This window comes from Balaenoptera borealis (assembly GCF_965194805.1).
Source record: "Balaenoptera borealis genome assembly, chromosome: 4".
NCBI classification, from domain to species: domain Eukaryota; kingdom Metazoa; phylum Chordata; class Mammalia; order Artiodactyla; family Balaenopteridae; genus Balaenoptera; species Balaenoptera borealis.
In genome coordinates this window covers 59,809,788-59,828,497 of record NC_138861.1, presented here as the reverse complement: position 1 = coordinate 59,828,497, position 18,710 = coordinate 59,809,788, and the positions used below count along the sequence as shown (strand labels likewise).

General features: G+C 37.7%; 1 protein-coding gene and 1 long non-coding RNA gene across 2 annotated transcripts in view; one reads left to right on the top strand and one right to left on the bottom strand.

Annotated features, from left to right (window-relative positions):
- LOC309627970 overlaps positions 1-18,710 on the top strand; it is a 749,424-nt gene that overhangs the window by 123,742 nt on the left and 606,972 nt on the right. The gene's annotated exons all lie outside the window — the stretch shown is intronic.
- Positions 1-18,710, bottom strand: part of LOC309627937 (uncharacterized protein) — a 68,494-nt gene that overhangs the window by 17,927 nt on the left and 31,857 nt on the right. Inside the window, exon 5 of the mRNA XM_082390340.1 lies at positions 2,424-2,570. Within this exon, the coding sequence (XP_082246466.1) occupies positions 2,424-2,570 (147 nt within the window). The remainder of the gene's footprint in view (positions 1-2,423; positions 2,571-18,710) is intronic.

Genomic DNA, 18,710 nt, shown 5'->3' with positions numbered 1-18,710 from the left:
TCATACGCTACACACAGTCCCACCATATACATGGAGAGAGTTGCGCCTCTGTCCTCCTAATGTGGTTATTTAAAAGTTTGCATGAATCACTCTTCATTATTTACCTTGTTATGATGATGCAGATGTTATTGACAGTGGAGCCATTTCATATACCTTGAGCACCTTTTTTTGCTTTCCTGTCTTTTTGTTTTCAAGTTCTTTGGAATCCCCAGGGTATACCTTGCTAACTTCCTTTGTCACTTTTCCTGTGTATTTATCACTATTTTCATCCAAACTCTTCTCTGACTGTGCAAATCTTCTTTCTTTGTATTCGAACATTAAGTACATTGTAGTCTACAAATTCCATCTTCTTTTTATAATCTCTCTCCAAGCTTTCTGATCTGCACCAGTCTAAGTTGGTTAACTCAAGGTCTGCTGCTTTACTGTCATATTGGGAATTTCTATCCTCTCCATCCTATACTGGATCCCCTGTTTCTCAGATTTTGTGTCTTCTTCTCTCTTGCTTTACTTTATTTTTTATGGACAATATCCTCTAGTAGTTTCCTGCTCATTCGGTCAACCAACTTTTGCTGGCTACCATGTGCCACACATTGTCCCAGGTATTGAGGGAAGAGTGGAAATCCATCTTCATGGACTTGTATTTTGAAAAGCACCAAGGTGAAAAAGGACCAACATTTTCCCATACACTTGAGGGCAGAGATGATCCTTGCCCATGAGCTCAACTGAGCAGAGAGACTGCAGGAGGGAGTTGGCAACTTCTTCCCAGTATCCCATTCCCACCTCTTCAGGGAACAGTATCCTTTGCTCTGGGAATGGTGCCTGCCTTCCCAACTTCATGTGGGCATGATCACATGATCTGTCCTAGGGATAGGCACTTTGGTATACAGGTATTTTATGCACAATTTAGGATCACTGAGCAGAAATGATATAATCCTACAGCTCTCTGTAGCCATGACTTCTTTTCTCCAGAGTATAGAGATTTCCTTCATTCGAAGTTTGCCTCCCTCTCAAGAGGTAAAGTATGCCTCTCTGTGTAAGACATCACAACAAATCCATGAGAGACACCTGGAGAAAGCCTGTCTGAATAAGGATAGAATGAGACTAATGTACGGAAAGAATCAGAGTCTGGAGACCAGAGAGAGAGACAGAGACAGAGAGAAACAGAGAGAGAGATTTCAGCATTATTTGCAGCTTCTGAGTCCCCCAGTGTTCTACCCTTAGCATTCCCTTCCCAATTCTTCCAGGAACTAAATTCCCCATTATACTTGGCTAATTTGATTTTGATTTCTGTCTCCTGCAATCAGAATTCTGAGTAAATTCAGGAAGTAAATGGGAAAGTCTCTATTGTAGAAAAATCCTTGGGAATATCCTCTATTGGGGGCCTAAAATCTCTCTGACAATCCCATGTAATAATTTTTCCCCTCTCCCAGAAAACAAGATGGGATTAAGTAAAATTATACAAGGTCTTTGGGCCCTTCCAAATGACATGTCACATATCTGCAGTAAGGAAGAAGAATAGATGAATATGTAAAATCAGCAAATTCCCTGTGAAAAGAACATTTTCATCAGGATGTAGTCTCCATGAGGTCAAAGATTTGTCTAATTTTATCCACTGCTATATCCCTAGTGCTTATAAGAGTATTTATTGAATAAGTGAATGTATGCACCCATGAATGAACTTTTAACATATAAAAGACAAAGGGAAAACTTGCCCTATATTGTCCTCAATAAGATAATAAAAGAAGATTGTGTTTGGACTGTTGCCATGGGTCTTAAATTCTGTCTAAGTGCAACAATAAAAGGAACAGACATCCCTCCCCTCTGTCCTCCTAACCACACCAGAAGACCTCGAGATATCATTACTGCTAATGGGTCAAACCCTCAAAGAGGTTATTGAATCACAACTCCAGGCAGAAGTACTAGGATGATTCCTACCTCTTTACGATAAAAGGAAATAAACTGTAGTCTCTCCCAAAGAGGGAAGACAGTGCCAATTTTAAAAGAGCATAAAAGATCAAGAAAAGAAAAAATATTTTCTTAACGCCTTTATGTAAGACCAGGCTTATATTTGATCTTCAGCTATTTCCAGAGAACTCCCAGTAAGCAGACCACTTAGCAGTATCCTTATATATAAAATCCTTATTAGTAATCTGCTTAATGGTGAAATGTCAGGCAACCCTCCAAAATGCCATAGATTATATTATTAAAGAGTGTTAATAGAAAACAAATCAACTCTGGTTGTTACTCATATTTTTTAGAGATACATAAATAACCTGAGATTTTACCTATAGACAATGAGGAAAGGTTTAAATCAAGCAAGACTTCTTTTCCAGATATTCAGTATAATGCTGTTCAGATTAGGGGGACATAAAACTCTACTTGGAAGTTGAGAATGTGTTTTCCAATGCCTCACATGAGCTTACCTTTGAAAGATAATGACTAGTCCCAATGGTGCCAAAAGATGGAGTAATGATGATCAAATAACGAAAGCCAACTTCTGAGGTGATGATATTTTTCTTGGACACACCACATCCAATGGCAACATTCAGTAGAAACTTGTGTGGTATAGACTAAAAGATACAACAAGACAAATCCAGAATGTTATGTTGAAGCGTTTGTCTCATGCCATTGTCCCTGTGAGATCCAGTCTTTGGTACAGAGGGGCTTATGGTGAAAAGAATATTAGTGAATGCTTGTGTCAAATAAACAGATGAGCCAATATGCATGATCTGTAGTTAATGGTCTTTCTCCTTTTGCTCTAAATAAGATCTAAATTCCCCCAAATTATTCATTCATAATTAAGTGAGTTAACCCTGAGATAATTATTTCTCCACTTTTTCTTCTGTTCTGGGTGTTAGAACCAAATATTGGTCTCACAGCATATTCACTTTCAATTTTACTATTATTTCTTCATGGAACTTCTTCTGATCCTTATGTTACTGTTATTTTTTTTTCTTGAACACTTGAAAGTAAACCCCATTCTTTGTCTAGTTTTCCCAGCAGTGTGATCTTAGCTCCTACAACACTTAGTAGATACTCAGTAAATATTTGGTAAATGAAAGGAGGCAGTCCCAGCATGGGGACATTTATCATCTTCCTTCAGAAAGTTTCCATATTTGTCAAACTTCACTTTTTGATGTGGAAGAGAAACTAACACACTGATTCTCTCCTTTAAAGATGGACAATTCACCTCAGATCACCTTACAGAGAAACTAGCATTTGGGGGAAAAATTGTTAATCCCATAGTGAGATACCTGCTAATGGAAGATTGCTGATAAAGACAGTTATAATGATCCTGGTTTATAAATCTATTTTGATGATGGACTAACTATAGCCAAGTTTTCACCTTCATACTTTTCAAAACATACACACAGAGAGATTAACTTGAGTGGACAAATCAACATGCATGTTAAAACTAGCAGATTAAGCAGTTATACAATAAGTATAAACAGATGACTGAATACGATATTAAAATTGCTTATTACTCTTTCTTAAATAAATTAATGATCTATTTTGGACAGAGCACACAAATAACTTCATCTGGAGCAACTCATTTAAAGAATACACTTCCTTAACATAAACAATCAAAACAGAGATCATGTTTCATGAAGTAATTTCTAAATATGCAGAAGCGATATGACCTACATTAATTAGAGGGTGATTCTTGTTGTCCTTCAGCCTAATTTGCCAGATGTAACCAATCAGTTAGTGAGTAAGCTAAAATACACATCTTATCATATGGCAATATAGCAGAGGGGTTAGACAGACCTTAGTTTATGTATTAGTTTCCTATTGCTGCTGTAACAAATTACCACAAACTTAATGATATAAAACAACACAAATTTACTATCTTATAGTTCCAGAGGCCAGAAGTCTGAAATGGGTCTACAAGGCTAAAATCCAGGTGTCAGTAGGGTTGTGTTCCTGCTGGGAGCCCTAAAGGAAAATCTGTTCCTTGCCTTTTCCAGCTTTTAGAGACCATGTTCATTCTTTGGCTCATGGCTTCTTCCTTCATCTTCAAAGCACATCATTCCAACCTCTGTTTCTGTGGTCACATCTATTCCCTGACTCTGATGCTCCTGCCTCCCTTCTATAAGGATGCTTATGATTACTCTGGCATTTAGGATAATCTTCCCCTCTCAAAAACCTTAACTTAATCTTATCTGTGAAGTCCCTTTTGCCATGTAAAGTAACATATTCACAGGTTCTAAAGATTAGAACATGGACTTCTTTGAGGAGTTGTTGTTCTATCTACCACAGTTTATATGCCTACTTTGCTAATTATAAGGTGAATTTCGATATCTTTCATCCTCTGTTTTTCTTTCTCTAGAATGGGAATTATAAATCTCAGTGTTGTAAGAATTAAAGGAGACTGAGTATAAAGCATTTAGCACATTAGCTGATACACGGTGGCAATAAGTGATGGCTAGTATGTATTATCATTATTGGATTTGGCTGATCTGATATATTTGTTCTTCCATTAACTCTGATCATAGAGACATAGAACTTAGAAGTATAGAAGCTTTATTTTCTTCACTTCCTCAAATGTTAACATCTTGTGTTTTCAATTTTTACAACAGGTCAATATGACCTATTTCCTCAAAAGGGAAATAATAATGAGATCTCAAGAGGAAAATAAAAATAAAGAGGAAATATTTTAGGAAGCTCTGGCTTCAGAAATTTTCATAACTAATTTCATAACTGAGGGCACGCTGACCCAGCCACTCTCCAGACAGCATCCCTGAGCAGTCACTGGCTGGCAATATTTGCAGGAGGTTTTTCAGTTCTGTTTGCTGTACTAGTAATCAGCTCACTGGGTGGTGAGTGAGGAATGTGTATACACACATAGTGGATGAGTACTCACACATGCACACAGTACATCTTTTTAAAGATAAGCAGCATATTAGCAAAGTAATATGGGCAGTGGCCTTAAACAGGGTATGTGTATAATTCATAAAAGTAAGTTTCTTCCCTTTCACTTACTTATGAGAATTATTCAAAGAAAACTTTATTGTACAGGTGTGAAAAAAATATGAATGTATATTATCAAATTAGTACTTTTTATTTTCTTCTTAAAAGTTATATAATAATTCATTCATATGTATTAACTAGTCTATCTTTAGCAGCCTGCCCAGTTGGGGAATTACTTTTATATCTATGTTAATCCCAATTTTTCTCGCAGAGATGAAAAAAAACTAGTTCTACTTTGTGTAAAAGATAGTCAAGTACTTGAAGATTGTTGTAAAAGTCACACCATGATTTATAGTAATACAGCATTCGTTACTACATGTCATTTGGTAACCATCTGTTCATTGTGCTTTTATTTACATCTGAATTATATTTAACTTCATACACTATGAAGATGATGTTTGTTCATCTTTTGGCCGTTTTATATATTGATTTGTTTTTAATGTGTGTTTGTGAAAATTATAAAGTTATTGAGCAAATACATTCAGCAAATACATATTGAACATCTATTATATTTGGGAGAATAAAAAGGTATGGAGGATGAAACAAGTGAATCCAAATACTGACTTTCATAGGAATTTACACGTAGAAGAGTACAGATAATGGACAAATAAACAATATGTTTGCTGTACTATAGTGGTGAGTGACATGTGTTAAGAAGAAAAATAAGAAATAAAAATAAAGTAGTATAAGGGGAGAGAAACAATGAGAAGTCGCGTTTCAGGTTGAGTATGAAAAAAAGCCCCTGACTGCTATCAACCTGGAAATGGCCACAGTGTCTTCCTGCTGAACATAAACAATTTTACAGAACTAAAACCAGATAAGACCACTGTTGTAATTCTATTAGAGCAAGAGCAAAACAAGACCAAATAGTAATCATGTCTGAGCACAGATAAAAACAAGAACACTGTGCAAATTACAAAAATAACCAAACATCCCCCTCATCAAACTAATATGAATAATAGCTAATTCTTGCTGACCCTTTGCAATTACAGCTTTAGCCTCACTACATTCCTCTTAGTTAAAAATGGTTAAGGTGCCCAATTATGAAATTGCCCTCATTTTCTGACAGCCTCAGAGCAAAACAATGCTTCATTGACTCCTCCCCTAAATTACCTAGCACGAACTTGAGCCCTATGATAGTCTTCTTCCAACACACTCTTCCTGGTACACCACACAGCTCACCATGGTGTGCGGCCTCTCCCACTGCAACAAGCTAAGAAACCCAACATTGAGTAGAGGTGTGTTCCTGGTGCACTTTAGCTAAGAGAAGTCATCTCTGATGAATGGACAGTTGAGCAAATGCCTGAATAAAGTAAGGGAATGAAACTTTTGGCCATATGAGGAAAAGGAAATAGCCAATGCAAGGACCCCAAGGTAGGCTCATGCCTGGGAAGGTTCAAGGAAGAGCAAAGATACAGAGATGGTTAGATGTGCATGAGTGAAAAAAAAAAGAGGTAGGAAATAAGGTCAAGGTCCAGATTGTGAAGGGTCTTGTATGCTGTGTTATGGACTGAATGTGTGTGTCCCCCCAAAATCTGTATTTTCAAGTTTTAACCCCCAACGTGATGATATTAGAAGGTGAGGCCTTTGGGAGGTAATTAGGGTTAGATGGATTAGTGCCCTTATAAGGAGAGATACCAGAGAGCTTGTTCTTTCTCTCTGCTGTGTAAATACATAGTGAAATGAGTGGCCACTTGCGAACTAGAAAGAGGATTCTCACCAGAGACTGATGATGCTGCCCCCCACCAAGACTTCCATCTTTCAGAACTATGAAAAGATAAATTTTTGTTGTTTAAGTCACCAAGCCTTTGGTACCTTGTTATGGCAGCCCAGGCAGACTAAGACACATGGTAGGGGCATGGATTTTTACTCCTCTTCAAGTGAGTTGGAAAATTTTGAAGGGTCTTAATATGACCAGACATGTTTTAATAGTATCACTTTGGCTGCTCTGTTGAGAATATATTGTAGGGAAGGCAGGAATAGAAGATCCAGAGAGGAATTCATACAGTAAATAGTAGTGGCTTTGTTTGGGGTAATAGCAATCAAAGTGGTGAAAAGTACAGTCTATTGAAATCCAGTCTTGGATAGCAAATACATTTTGGAAGTATAGCCAATAGGTTTGCTGATCCATTTGATGTGGACCCTGAGGGAGATAAAAATACAAGTAAAAAATGATTTTAAGTTCCTGAGATAATAGATGAATTGAGTTATTATTTGCTGAGATACATGAGTCAAGGGGATAAATTGTTGGGGAGACAAAATTAAGATCTCAGTTTTGGACAAATTAAATTTGGAATGCCAATTCTGCATTCAAGTAGACCTACCCAGTAGACAGATATATGAATCTGAAGCTCAGGGATTCAAAATTGGAAACACAAATTTAGAAATTATTATTCAATGGATGTTGTTTAAAGTCATGAGAATGAATGACCTAGGGAAGGAGAAGACCAAGGTTTGAGTCCTGGGATACACCAACAGAGGCTGGGAAAACCCAACAAACACTGAGAAAGAGCGGTCATTGAGGTAAGGAAAGAAAAAAACAAGTAAGTGCTGTATCCTAGGTCAAGCCATGCTTCACCACATTAAAAATTCACCTAATAATAAGGGTGTCATGACAAGTTTAGCCTGGAACAGGGATGACTGTTTGAACGTTTTCAATAGTGTCTCATGTGGATTCCACAGGACGCTAATTGAAATCCTAGGTGTGGCAAATTAGACTTATTCCCTCTTCTTTATTCTCTGGATTGAATGGAAATTAATCGAGCCATTTGCTATGCAAGTGTTTCTCACAGTGAGCATCAAAACTACCTGGGTATTTGCTAAAAAATGCACATTCCTGACAACTCAAACACACTGAATCGGAACCTATGAGAGCAGCACCCTAATCCTGACATTTTCTATATGTTCCTAAGTGAATTGTCATGCACACTAAATTGGAGAACAATAAGCTATATCTATATTCTCATCCTGTCATGAAGAAGGAAGGGAGCTAATCTAAACCAGTCAAATTCAGGGCATTACAGTGGGCCGAGGAACTTTCAAAGAGGGTGGTTAAACAAAAACTATATTCAGATATTGGAATTTCTACTCTCAGTTACCCACCTCTCTGTAAATATCTATAGATACTTCCATTTTGACAAAATTAAGGTATACATAGTATTTTTTCAAAGGTGTCTTGGCACCAAAATGAAAACATTTTGGCAAGTGTCGTGTCACAGTTAGAACTCCCTACTTTAGTTCAGAAGAATACAATTCAAGCCATTGTTTGCAGAAATGTTGCAACATATGGTCAATAGAGAAATTCAGCAACCATAGCAAGGAAAGAGAGAATTTTTATCCTCTTGGTCTGGTTTTATAGACTCTCTTTTCACTATTGAATACAAAGATGCTCTCTATTTGTGTATTCTGATTTGACTAGATTCGACTAGAAATATAGAAAGAGGAGTGGTTGAGAATATCAGTTAGCAAAATGATTTTGGAGAACAATAATTGTAGTTTCCACCATTTATTGGACTTATAATACGTCAGGCACTATAGTAAGACATATACTATTTCATGTAATCTTTACAATAGCTCTGTGATACATGAAGAAGTTGAGTTTAAAAAGTGTTGCAGGTTGACAAGCAGACTGGAGATGGAGTTTTGCAGGCAGGATGTTTATTAAGCAGCACGCTTGCAATCTACACTAGTGAAAGGGAGAGGAGGGTGAAGTAATGGGCAGAGGGAGAGGAAGAAGTGGAGCTGTGATGCAGTTTCAAGGGCAGCCTCAACCAACCAGGGAGAACTCTGGAGCTAGAACGCCTTTCAGAGTCATCCAAAGTTAGGCAAGTATAGCCAGGCCTTTTCATCTCAGCATCAATCAGTCACTGACTGTGGACCATCCCAGGGAAAGGCATGACCTTGGGTGAGGAGGCTCTTTGCAGTGGAGGCAAGCCCTGGAGGGGCTGACGACTGAAGGTTGTCTGCAAAAATCACTCCCAAGTTGAGGCAACAGATCCTTCACTGAGGGGGAGTCTGGGAGGCACATCACAGTGCTCACCTCAGAGATCCAAGATTTCAGAATTAGAAAGTGACAGAGTTGAGAAGTTTAACATAGGAAAGTTTAACTCTAAAAGTTAGTTGTCTAAAGGAGGCTAAAGAATTTTACAAATGCCTTTTCAACCCAGAGGTGAGTTATTCAAAAATACACTGTGGCTATCTTCAGGAATCATTTCTATCATTTGTGTTTCAGGATAGTGTATCAGAATATAATTAGCTCATGTTTTTTGTTTTTGTTTTTTTTCTTTACCCATCTCAAGTATGTGGCCTGGCCATTATATTTACTTGCCTTGAGATTTTTGCAGGGCAGAAAATAGTTGATGCTTAAAGAGGAGAGCTCTTTCTTTCCTTTTAAATGATTAAGCTCATTGAAGAGATGATGCTTCCCACTGAGAAAGGGAGGTAAAAAGGATGAGAACCTTGGAGGGCAACTGTAGGGGAGAATGATCATAGTTGAGTATGAAAAGAAGAAAAAGAAGAGATTACTCACAATTATAAAGACGTCTCTATGTAGTGGAAGATGGAAACATTAATTACTATCAGAGGCAGTATCTAGGGGAGGCGACATGACCTCAAGATTTCAAAGAGATGCCCCCAGGGTGCCCCCAGGCTGATGAAAACTCAGCCCCCAGATGTCCATGCTTCAGTGACTTATGACGTTAGGAACCATTCACACTGGAACAAAGGTGGTCTCACCAAGTGTGAAGTAATGAGTAATGCCCACAGAGACATCCCAATACTGTGGTACATGCCCATGGGAAGAGAAGGCACCTTAATAATGGGTGAAATTTAATTTCTACCAGAAAAGTAAGATACAGGCTCAAAGATAGATTTAAATCTATTTACAGAAAATTTTAAAATGGAAATTCTTGTATTTCTGAGTTCTTAGCTGTAATATTGTCAGGAAAAAAGGTACAGAAAAATAGGAAAAGATCATGGGTGTTAAAGCATAACCAAGATTTCAATTGCCATCCCTGTTAAGAAGAAGAAGAAGAACAAAAAAAAAAAAAAAAGAAGAAGAAGAAGAAGAACAGGGGGAGGAAAGAGAAGGAAGACAAGGTCAGGAGAAAGGGAGGAGGAGGAGCAGGAAATCTCTGTAGTCTCTCTGTGCAGGGGCTAACATCTTCCCCCAGATCAATCCACACACTACGAAGGGGTGGAAGTGACCAAAAGTGGTAGGAGGTGAAGGTGCTCAGGGAGGAAACTTTATTTTTAAAAAGTAGGGACCTGAAGCAGAAATTTGCTGAGTAACTATCCCCTCATGACGTGAAGAAAACAAATTTGGGGATCCCAGAGAACTAATGTCCAAATATAATCATTCTCTTTTGGTTGCTCATGGTGCCAAACCAAACTGGGGTCCACTTTCTCGAGGGCAATAAAGCCAATCTTCTGATGCCGGGATGTGGTGAAGGAAAGTGCGGCATGTATTACAAGACACCAAGCAAGGAGTCCAGGCAACTAGTGCTTCAAAGACCCAAATTTCCTGATGGCTTTCAGGGAAAGATTTTTAAAGACAGGGTAAAGGAGGAGGGTTGTGGGGTTCATGATCAGCTCATGGACATTCTTCTGATTGGTTGGTGGTGAGGTAATCCAGAGTCAACATCATCAACCTTCTGGTTCCAACTGACCTGTGGTCTGCGTGCTTGTGGGCAGCATACAGTTAACTTCTTCCACCAGGTAGGGGTTTCAGTGTCTGCAAAGCAGCTCAAAGGATATGGTTCAGAATATTATCTATAGCCCTTGAGGAGGAACTAAAAGTCCTTGATATTGTTGAGTGGCTAAACTACTATTATTTTGCCTTGCTTGACTATTTCCCTTTGCTTCTTCATTTTTTCACTTCTCTGGTTAAATTTATGCTTTGGAACTCAGGGAAGGCCTAGAAGGCTAAAGTTTTTTTACAAACAAGGGGCAGGTGGAAGACATGGTGGGGAGGGGGTTCAGTCCCAGGAAGGCTCCATAGGGTCCTGATGTGTTACACTTGTAGAGGTTATACATTTTTATTGTCAAAGTGTTAAGTGACTGTCCTCAAAGATAGATTCAAATGGTAGACCTGGCAACCAGAACTCCTTCAGATTTACAAAGGGAAAACCTCACTGGGTAGTAGGGATCTATTTTTCTTAAAAAAGAAGGGCAATGTGCTCTGACACAGAAAGGAATGGCAAGACTTATAATTGTGCTTTTGGACGGATTTTTATTTGAGCTGCAAAGACATAAAACAAAAAAAAAAAATCCACACATTGAATGTGCTGCCCCCTCCTCTACCTTCATCTATCACCTCCCCCTTTTTTCTTAAATGATGTCGATATTATTTATTGTTTAAATTTTGTACTGTGTGAGTTTAACTCCAGATTACTTCCATTAATCCCAAAAGGTAATATTTCAAACACTGTACCTGTAAAGTCATCATCCAGCTATATAAAATCTTAAACTTTTATCAAGTTTTCTTCAGATATTTGAAAAAGAAATAATGCACAACATACTCAGGTAATGCCCACTGTGTCCTCCTCTTTATCCTGTTCTCCTCTTGCCTCCACCAAAGTCACCTGATCTTGAATTGGGTGTTTATCATTCCCATGCATGTTGTTATCCATAAATAATATTGTCTTTTTTCATGTTTTAAAAATTACATACAGAGTATCATATTGCTTACAAAATTCTGCCACTTGTTATATACCCCAACTTGTGTTTTTTCAGCTTTACTGAAATATAATTTGCTTATGTAGAATTCACTTCTCTTAAGTGAATCATTTTGATGAATTTTGGTCATTTTATCCATCTTGTAACCACCAACACAAGATATAGAACAGGACTTTCACCCCAGAAGTTTCCTTCTGCCCCTCTGCAGTTGATCCCAACCCCTGACTGGATCTTTCTCGTAAGCACGAGGCAGAAGTTCAAGGACAGAGATGGCAGGTGAATGAGCTCCTAAAGACACACCAAACTCACACTCCCCATAAATTCCACTTCTATGGCAACCCCCTGTTCTCGCTGCTGGGCCAAATGTCAACCAGCTCACTTCTGTCCTGCCTCTCTTCAGAGGGGCCTGTTACCCTTGGATCTCAGCTCACCAGGTGGACTTGCAACCTCACTTCTCTAATGGGCTCTACAAACCATGATTTTGTAGACTCTCTGACTTGTTCTCAAACTTAGAAACAATTTCATCTTGTGCCTTTCTCCATCCTAACTGGAAGCCAAAATCTCTTTAGATGGATGATACTGGGTGTGGAACACTCTTGGATATAACAGTTTTATTTTAAACTGTGAATATTTACATCTGCGTAAAGTTATATCCTTTGCCACAATCTAAATTTCTAATGAAACATTCTAGATCTCAACTTTAAAATATGCTAGTTTTTCCAAAATTCTCCTAAGGTTTAAGTGGCTAAAAAGTTTGAAAGAGACCACTGACCTATATCATGCACGGCCCCTAGAAAACTAATCAGATACCCATAGTCAAGTGGAAAAGACAGGTTACAAATATATTGTCACACATTTTAGAAGAGATGTATACTCAGGGGATTGTGGGAAAACAGGGTTAACCTTAGGGTGCTGGGACTCTTGGGCTGTTTCTTAGAAAATAATTTATTTCTTATGCTCCAGACCAGGCATGAGCCAACTTTTCTGAAAAGAGACAGATAGTAAATATTTTAGGCTTTTTGAGTCATGTGGTCTCCATCACAACTATTCAATTCTGTTGTTGTAGTAGGAAAGCAGCCACAGATAATATATAAATGAATGAGCACTCAGTGTTCCAATAAACCTTCATTTACAAAACTGGCAGTGGACAGATTTGGCCAACATGCCATAGTTTACAGACTCCTGTTGTAGATGGTGGTCAATTATATGGTCATCTAAAAACCATTTAGTACCTAGTAAGGCACAGAAAATGTCATGGTGTGGGGTATATAAAGAGAAGTAAATGTTAAGTATTCTGTCAAGAAACACACAGACTAGAAGGGAAGAATAATGTGAAAATAAATAGTTACAACAAAACGTGTTAAATTCTATGAAGCATGTATACAGCCCAAGGTTAGCATAGAATGGAGTGTGGCTAACTTACTTATATATCATCTGCCTTCCCATTGCTGGCCCCAGGTACCACTTAGAAATGGCAGGACCTAGAGATTTCAGACTTGGAACGAACCTTGTGTTCACAAAATCTGACTCCTTATTATACACATGAGGAAACTAAGGCCCAGAGAGGGTATATTTTGTAATATTTGACTTGCCGCAGTGCACTTTTGTAGCAGAAAAAGATGTGCTAAATTAGATTATTTACACAAAGGGTTTGTTCTCAGAGATTAGCCATACCTTTTTTTTTTTTTGAGGCATAATTAACATATAACATTATATTAGTTTTAGGTGTACACATATTAATTCAATATTTGGATACATTTTGAAAGAATCACCATGGTAAGTCTAGTCAACATTCATTACCGAACACAGCTACAATAAAAAAAATTTTTTTAAAGCCATATCTTATATAAAATAGTGCAGAAAAAAATGTGCACAAGGAAGATTGATAAACATGTCTGTATTTTTTTATTTAGGCAATAGCAAGGAGAAGCCCAAGTCTCTTAAAGTAATTATTATGTTTCTCACCTTGAGCTCTGTCTTTATTTAATTTAGCATGGTGATTTTCTGCAACATTTAATATTTGCTGGGTTGGCACATATATAAGAATGGGGTCAAGGATTCCATTTCACTGCAAATTTTATAAAGCATTGTAGTGGCAAAGTGAATATCAGAGAATACTTAAAGACACAGAACTGAGAACAGGAAGAGCTGGCCAGCAGAGCGAGCCGAAGGACACAGCCTCAAGGCTCTAGGTAGAAATGCAAGAAAGGAGGAAAGTGGGTGGCTGTAGGGACCATCCTGTTGCCTAGTCTGTGCAGCAGAATAATTAGACCTAACTAAATAAATGGGCTATGCCTCCCGGTAGCTGAGCCACTTCCTCCCTGCGGCCATGGCATTGTTTATTTTTAAATTATTTAACAGAAATTGAGAATATTCCCCTGTTCTACTATCAGGTCCTGGAGTCAATTGCCTAAAAGCAGTCATTAGGATAGTTGTTGGAAAGCATGGAGATTTGCTTTCAAAGGAGTGCATATAACAAGGGGTGTATTTATTTATTAATCATTATTTTTTTGACTTAAACAATAAATGCATGACTAAGAATAAGTCAGAATGAATCAGCAATATTTATGCCTTGGGTGGCTCAGTTACTATTTTATCATTTCCAGATTAGATTCTAGAAATTACTTGTACTATATGTTTGAATAACAAATGAGCTGGATTCTGGTCAAACTACTGCCCAAAACTACACCAGGCCCAGTGTTCTCAGAAATGCCTTGAAAAAATAATGATAGAGCAAAATACATTTTAAATGCACTTTCCAGCCTTTGGGCAAAGGAGCAGATCACTCTGTTCCAGAACAGACAGCAGTCATATGTACCAGAGGAGACTGATGGGTACAAAAAAGAGAGTGAAATCCTGACAAATAGCTAATGGCTGCTTTCAGGACGAAGGCTGCTGCAAGATCATCCAAACTCAATATGGATTGACATATATACAGATGGAAGCTGAACCTGCAAAAATTAAGTCCTTTGGTAACAAGCAGGGCTTTTAGTTTTATTTTGTTTTAAGATAAAATTTTATTTCAATCTTTCTTTAAAATAACCTGGTCCTATCAGACAATGAAAACATGGCAGAGGTTAAAAACTGATTCTATTATGAAATATGTGAGAATTATCCCCTCACCAGTCAGCGATTATTTTTGTACTTTTGTACAAGATATTGGGTTGGCCAAAAAGTGCCTTCAGTTTTTAAGTAAAAATAAAAGACACATTTTTCACTTTCACCAAGAACTTTATTAAAAAATGTATTCACCTTCTTGTTCCACTACCTTTTGCCATTTTTCAGGCAACTTCACAATTCCATCTTCCCAAAACTTTTTACCTTTTTGAGCAAAGAACTGTTCCAGGTGCCTTTTACAGTCTTCCAGGGAGTTGAAATTTTTTCCATTAAGAGAATTTTGTAAAGACCGAAATAAATGGAAATCCGAAGGTGCAATGTCTGGTGAGTACGGTGGATGCATCAGAACTTCCCAGTCAAGCTGTAACAGTTTTTGCCCGGTCATCAATGAAGCATGAGGTCTTGCGTTATCCTGATGGAAGATTACTCGCTTTCTGTTGACTAATTCTGGACGCTTTTCATGGAGTGCTGCTTTCAGTTGGTTTAATTGGGAGCAGTACTTGTTGGAATTAATCGTTTGGTTTTCTGGAAGGAGCTCATAATAGAGAACTCCCTTCCAATCCCACCGTATACACATCACCTTCTTTGGATGAAGACTGGCCTTTGGTGTGTTTGGTGGTGCTTCATTTCGCTTACCCCATGATTTCTTCCATTCCACATTATTGAACAGTATCCACTTTTCATCGCCCATCACAATTTTTTTTAAAAAACGGAATGTTTTTGTTACATTTAAGCAGAGAATCACCTGCGGAAATACGGTCAAGAAGGTTTTTTTCACTTAACTTATGCACAACCCAAATATCAAAGCGATGAACATAACCAAGCTGGAAATAATTTTCAGTGCTTGATTTGGACATTTTGAGTATGTCGGCTATCTCCCGCGTGGTATAACATTGAGTGTTCTCAAGTAATGTCTCGATTTGATTGCTATCAGACTGGTCCACCCGACGACCATGGAGCACCGTCCAGCCAGAAATCTCCAGCACAAAACTTCACAAACCACTTTTGACACATTCAATCAGTCACAGCACCTTCTCCCTACACTGTACAAACCCTTTTTTGCGTTTCAGTTGTGTTTTTACCTTTCTTGAAATTTAATAAAGCATAATATGCTGAAAATATTGCTATTTCTTCCATCTTCAACACAAAAATTCACCAATTTTGATGTCTTTTTTTAAATGGATGCTGATATGACAGCTCTCACAATACAATCTAACAAAGTTGTTTCGAATGAAGTTAAAGACAACTAAGCGCTACTGGAGCCATCTTACAGAAAAAAATGAAGATAACTTTTGGCCAACCCAATATATTGATTAATTTGTGTTTGTGTTCAAGGACAAAAATTGGATTCAATGACAAGTGTGTGCATAACATCCAGAGAAAAGAAAGCTCAGGCAAAGCTGAAGCTTGTGCACAGTAACAAGGAGACACAAGAATGAGACGAATCCATGGAAGGAAGTCCTCCACTGGGCTTGACCTGGAAACTTCCCACTTGACCTTTTCCCTTCCTTTGCTACCTCATGATTCCTAGAGAGTCTCCTTTTCTCTAGCCTCTGTCTTCCAACCAGACATACCTGGTACATAAATATTGGGTTGACCAAAAATTTCGTTTGGATTTGTCCATAAGATGTTACGGACTTTTTGGCCAACCCAATATTTGTTGACTAAATAAAAGGATTGAAAGGACTCGGGGTAGAAAATTTGGAAAATCTGGAAAATTAAGTTGGAAGGAACTGAAAGTCACTCTAATTCACCAACCATGCTGAGGGGATCAGAGCCATCATGCTGAAGCAAGTTCATCCACATTTCTTTATACAAACACATACACACATGAACACATTCAGAAGACTGAAATTTTATATACTGCCCAACAATATATAACCATTTCCTGGTTTGTATATACCTCTTCAAGTACTATGCCTTTTTTTTTTTTTTAAATGAATGAAAACGAAGGGCACTGTTGCTAAATATTTAGAAGTGTGAGGCTACCATCCCAATGATTTTACAGAATGAGCACCCATCAGTGTCATATCCTCAAATACTAATTAGGACAGAAAAATCCCCAATTGATTCTCTCTCCACACATACATAGGAGTGGACACATGGACTTTCAGTGTTATAATGCTGTGCCTATTCAGTTACAAGGACTCCCTGTCTCGGAGCAGTGTACCTCAAACTTTAATGTGCATGGGGGATCATTTGGGGACCTTGTTCAAAGGAAATCTTTGATTCAGTAGGTCTGAGATGGGCCTGGAATTCTGCATTTCTAACAAGCTCTCATGTAACACTGAAGTTAATATTCCATAAACCACACCATGAATCACAAAACCTTAGATGACAGGAAACTAGATTATTACAAACAATAGTGTGAGCTCACAAATGTGAGAGATCTTGCCAATTGACCCAAAAGTAATGTGCTGCAATCTACAACCTGGTTGTTAAAATCTACTTAGCTTTCAGCAGATATGCCCTACACACAAGGTCAGAATGGCCTTAAAGCACAGATAAAACAATCCACCACTGTGAAAACACTTTCTGTTGACTCATCTACTTAATGGGACCACCTCTACTGCTCCTCAGATCCCTGATAAGCCCAACATCGTCATAGACGATTTTAATCAGGTTCAGGCATTGGCCCCCTGGAAATTGAGATTTCTTTCTGATCTAATTATCCTTTCTATTGGGGAAAATCATCCGTTGACACGAGACAGATAAAGCCTTTTCTCAAGAACGCCCAATGACGTAAACACAATGTAATTGTACTAGTATCCTGTACTCTGTAAAGAGACTGAAGTAAAAGTCTGAGGTCATCTGTAAATAGCAATAAAAAATTACCCTAATAGTTACCATTGACTGTCCTGGGCTTCCTAGAATGTAAGTCTGGGCAGTGAATACAACTTCTAAGATAAAAGAGATCTGCCACTATAGACAGGAAATTGGTTACAATAAAGAAAGAGAACTTTATTTAATTACTATATTTGTATACACAAAGAAAATTCAAGGCTTAAAAGCAAACACCTTCCTCTAATTTCTTCTTAATGCCTCCAAAAGTTGGGTATTCTCTCATGTGCCTCAAGCACTAAGGAAGAAATCTATATAATACCAGTGCCCTACATCTAAAATAATAAGAGAAAAACTTGAAAACCAATGGTGAACACCATATTTCATGTTCTAAGTTCCAACCAAACTTATTTTTAGTAAAAATGACCTAACATTCCTAGACATTAATAGTAGCAAAGCCACTTTGTTAAACCAAGAGACCTAAAATCCTAAACTACTTATGTATTAAGAAAACTTGAGAAAATTACATAAGATATCTGAAAATATTAATAACAGTTTTCTTGCAGTAGTCTAATTTAAGTTATATTATTGAGAAAATAAAAAGAAAGTTTTTATGCCAAAATAGTAAATAAGTAACACATAAATGTATATAAAAATGCACATTTTTTGCTTAAGAGAAGGACATGATTGTATCTATGAAGATTTAGGTCTTAAAAGTTGAGGCTTTGAGAGAGACCCTCAAGAGTAGTGAACTGTAGAAACCCCTCTTGAAGGAAGGAAGAACAAATCAGAAATGTTTTCTTTTTTCTTCCAAGGTTAATAAATAGCTCCTAAATAATACATTGCTTGCCAGCAAGACTGTAGATGAAAGAGAAAGAAACATTTCAAAGCACGCATATGGGACTTCTGCACAAGAAGCAATGTTCACCAAGCTACTTTTCCAGTTACTGTTGTGACATAACAAGCCACTGCGAAACTTAATGTCATAAAAGAGCCATTTTATTTTATCATCAGTTCTATGGTTTGGAATTTTAAATGACATAGTTCAGATGACTTCTTCCTGTTCCACATTTCTGAAAACCCTCAGCTGGGCAAACTCAAAGGCTGAGGACTGAAATCATCTGAAGTCATGTCTGGCAATTCAAATGGCAGCTCAGTCTAGAACT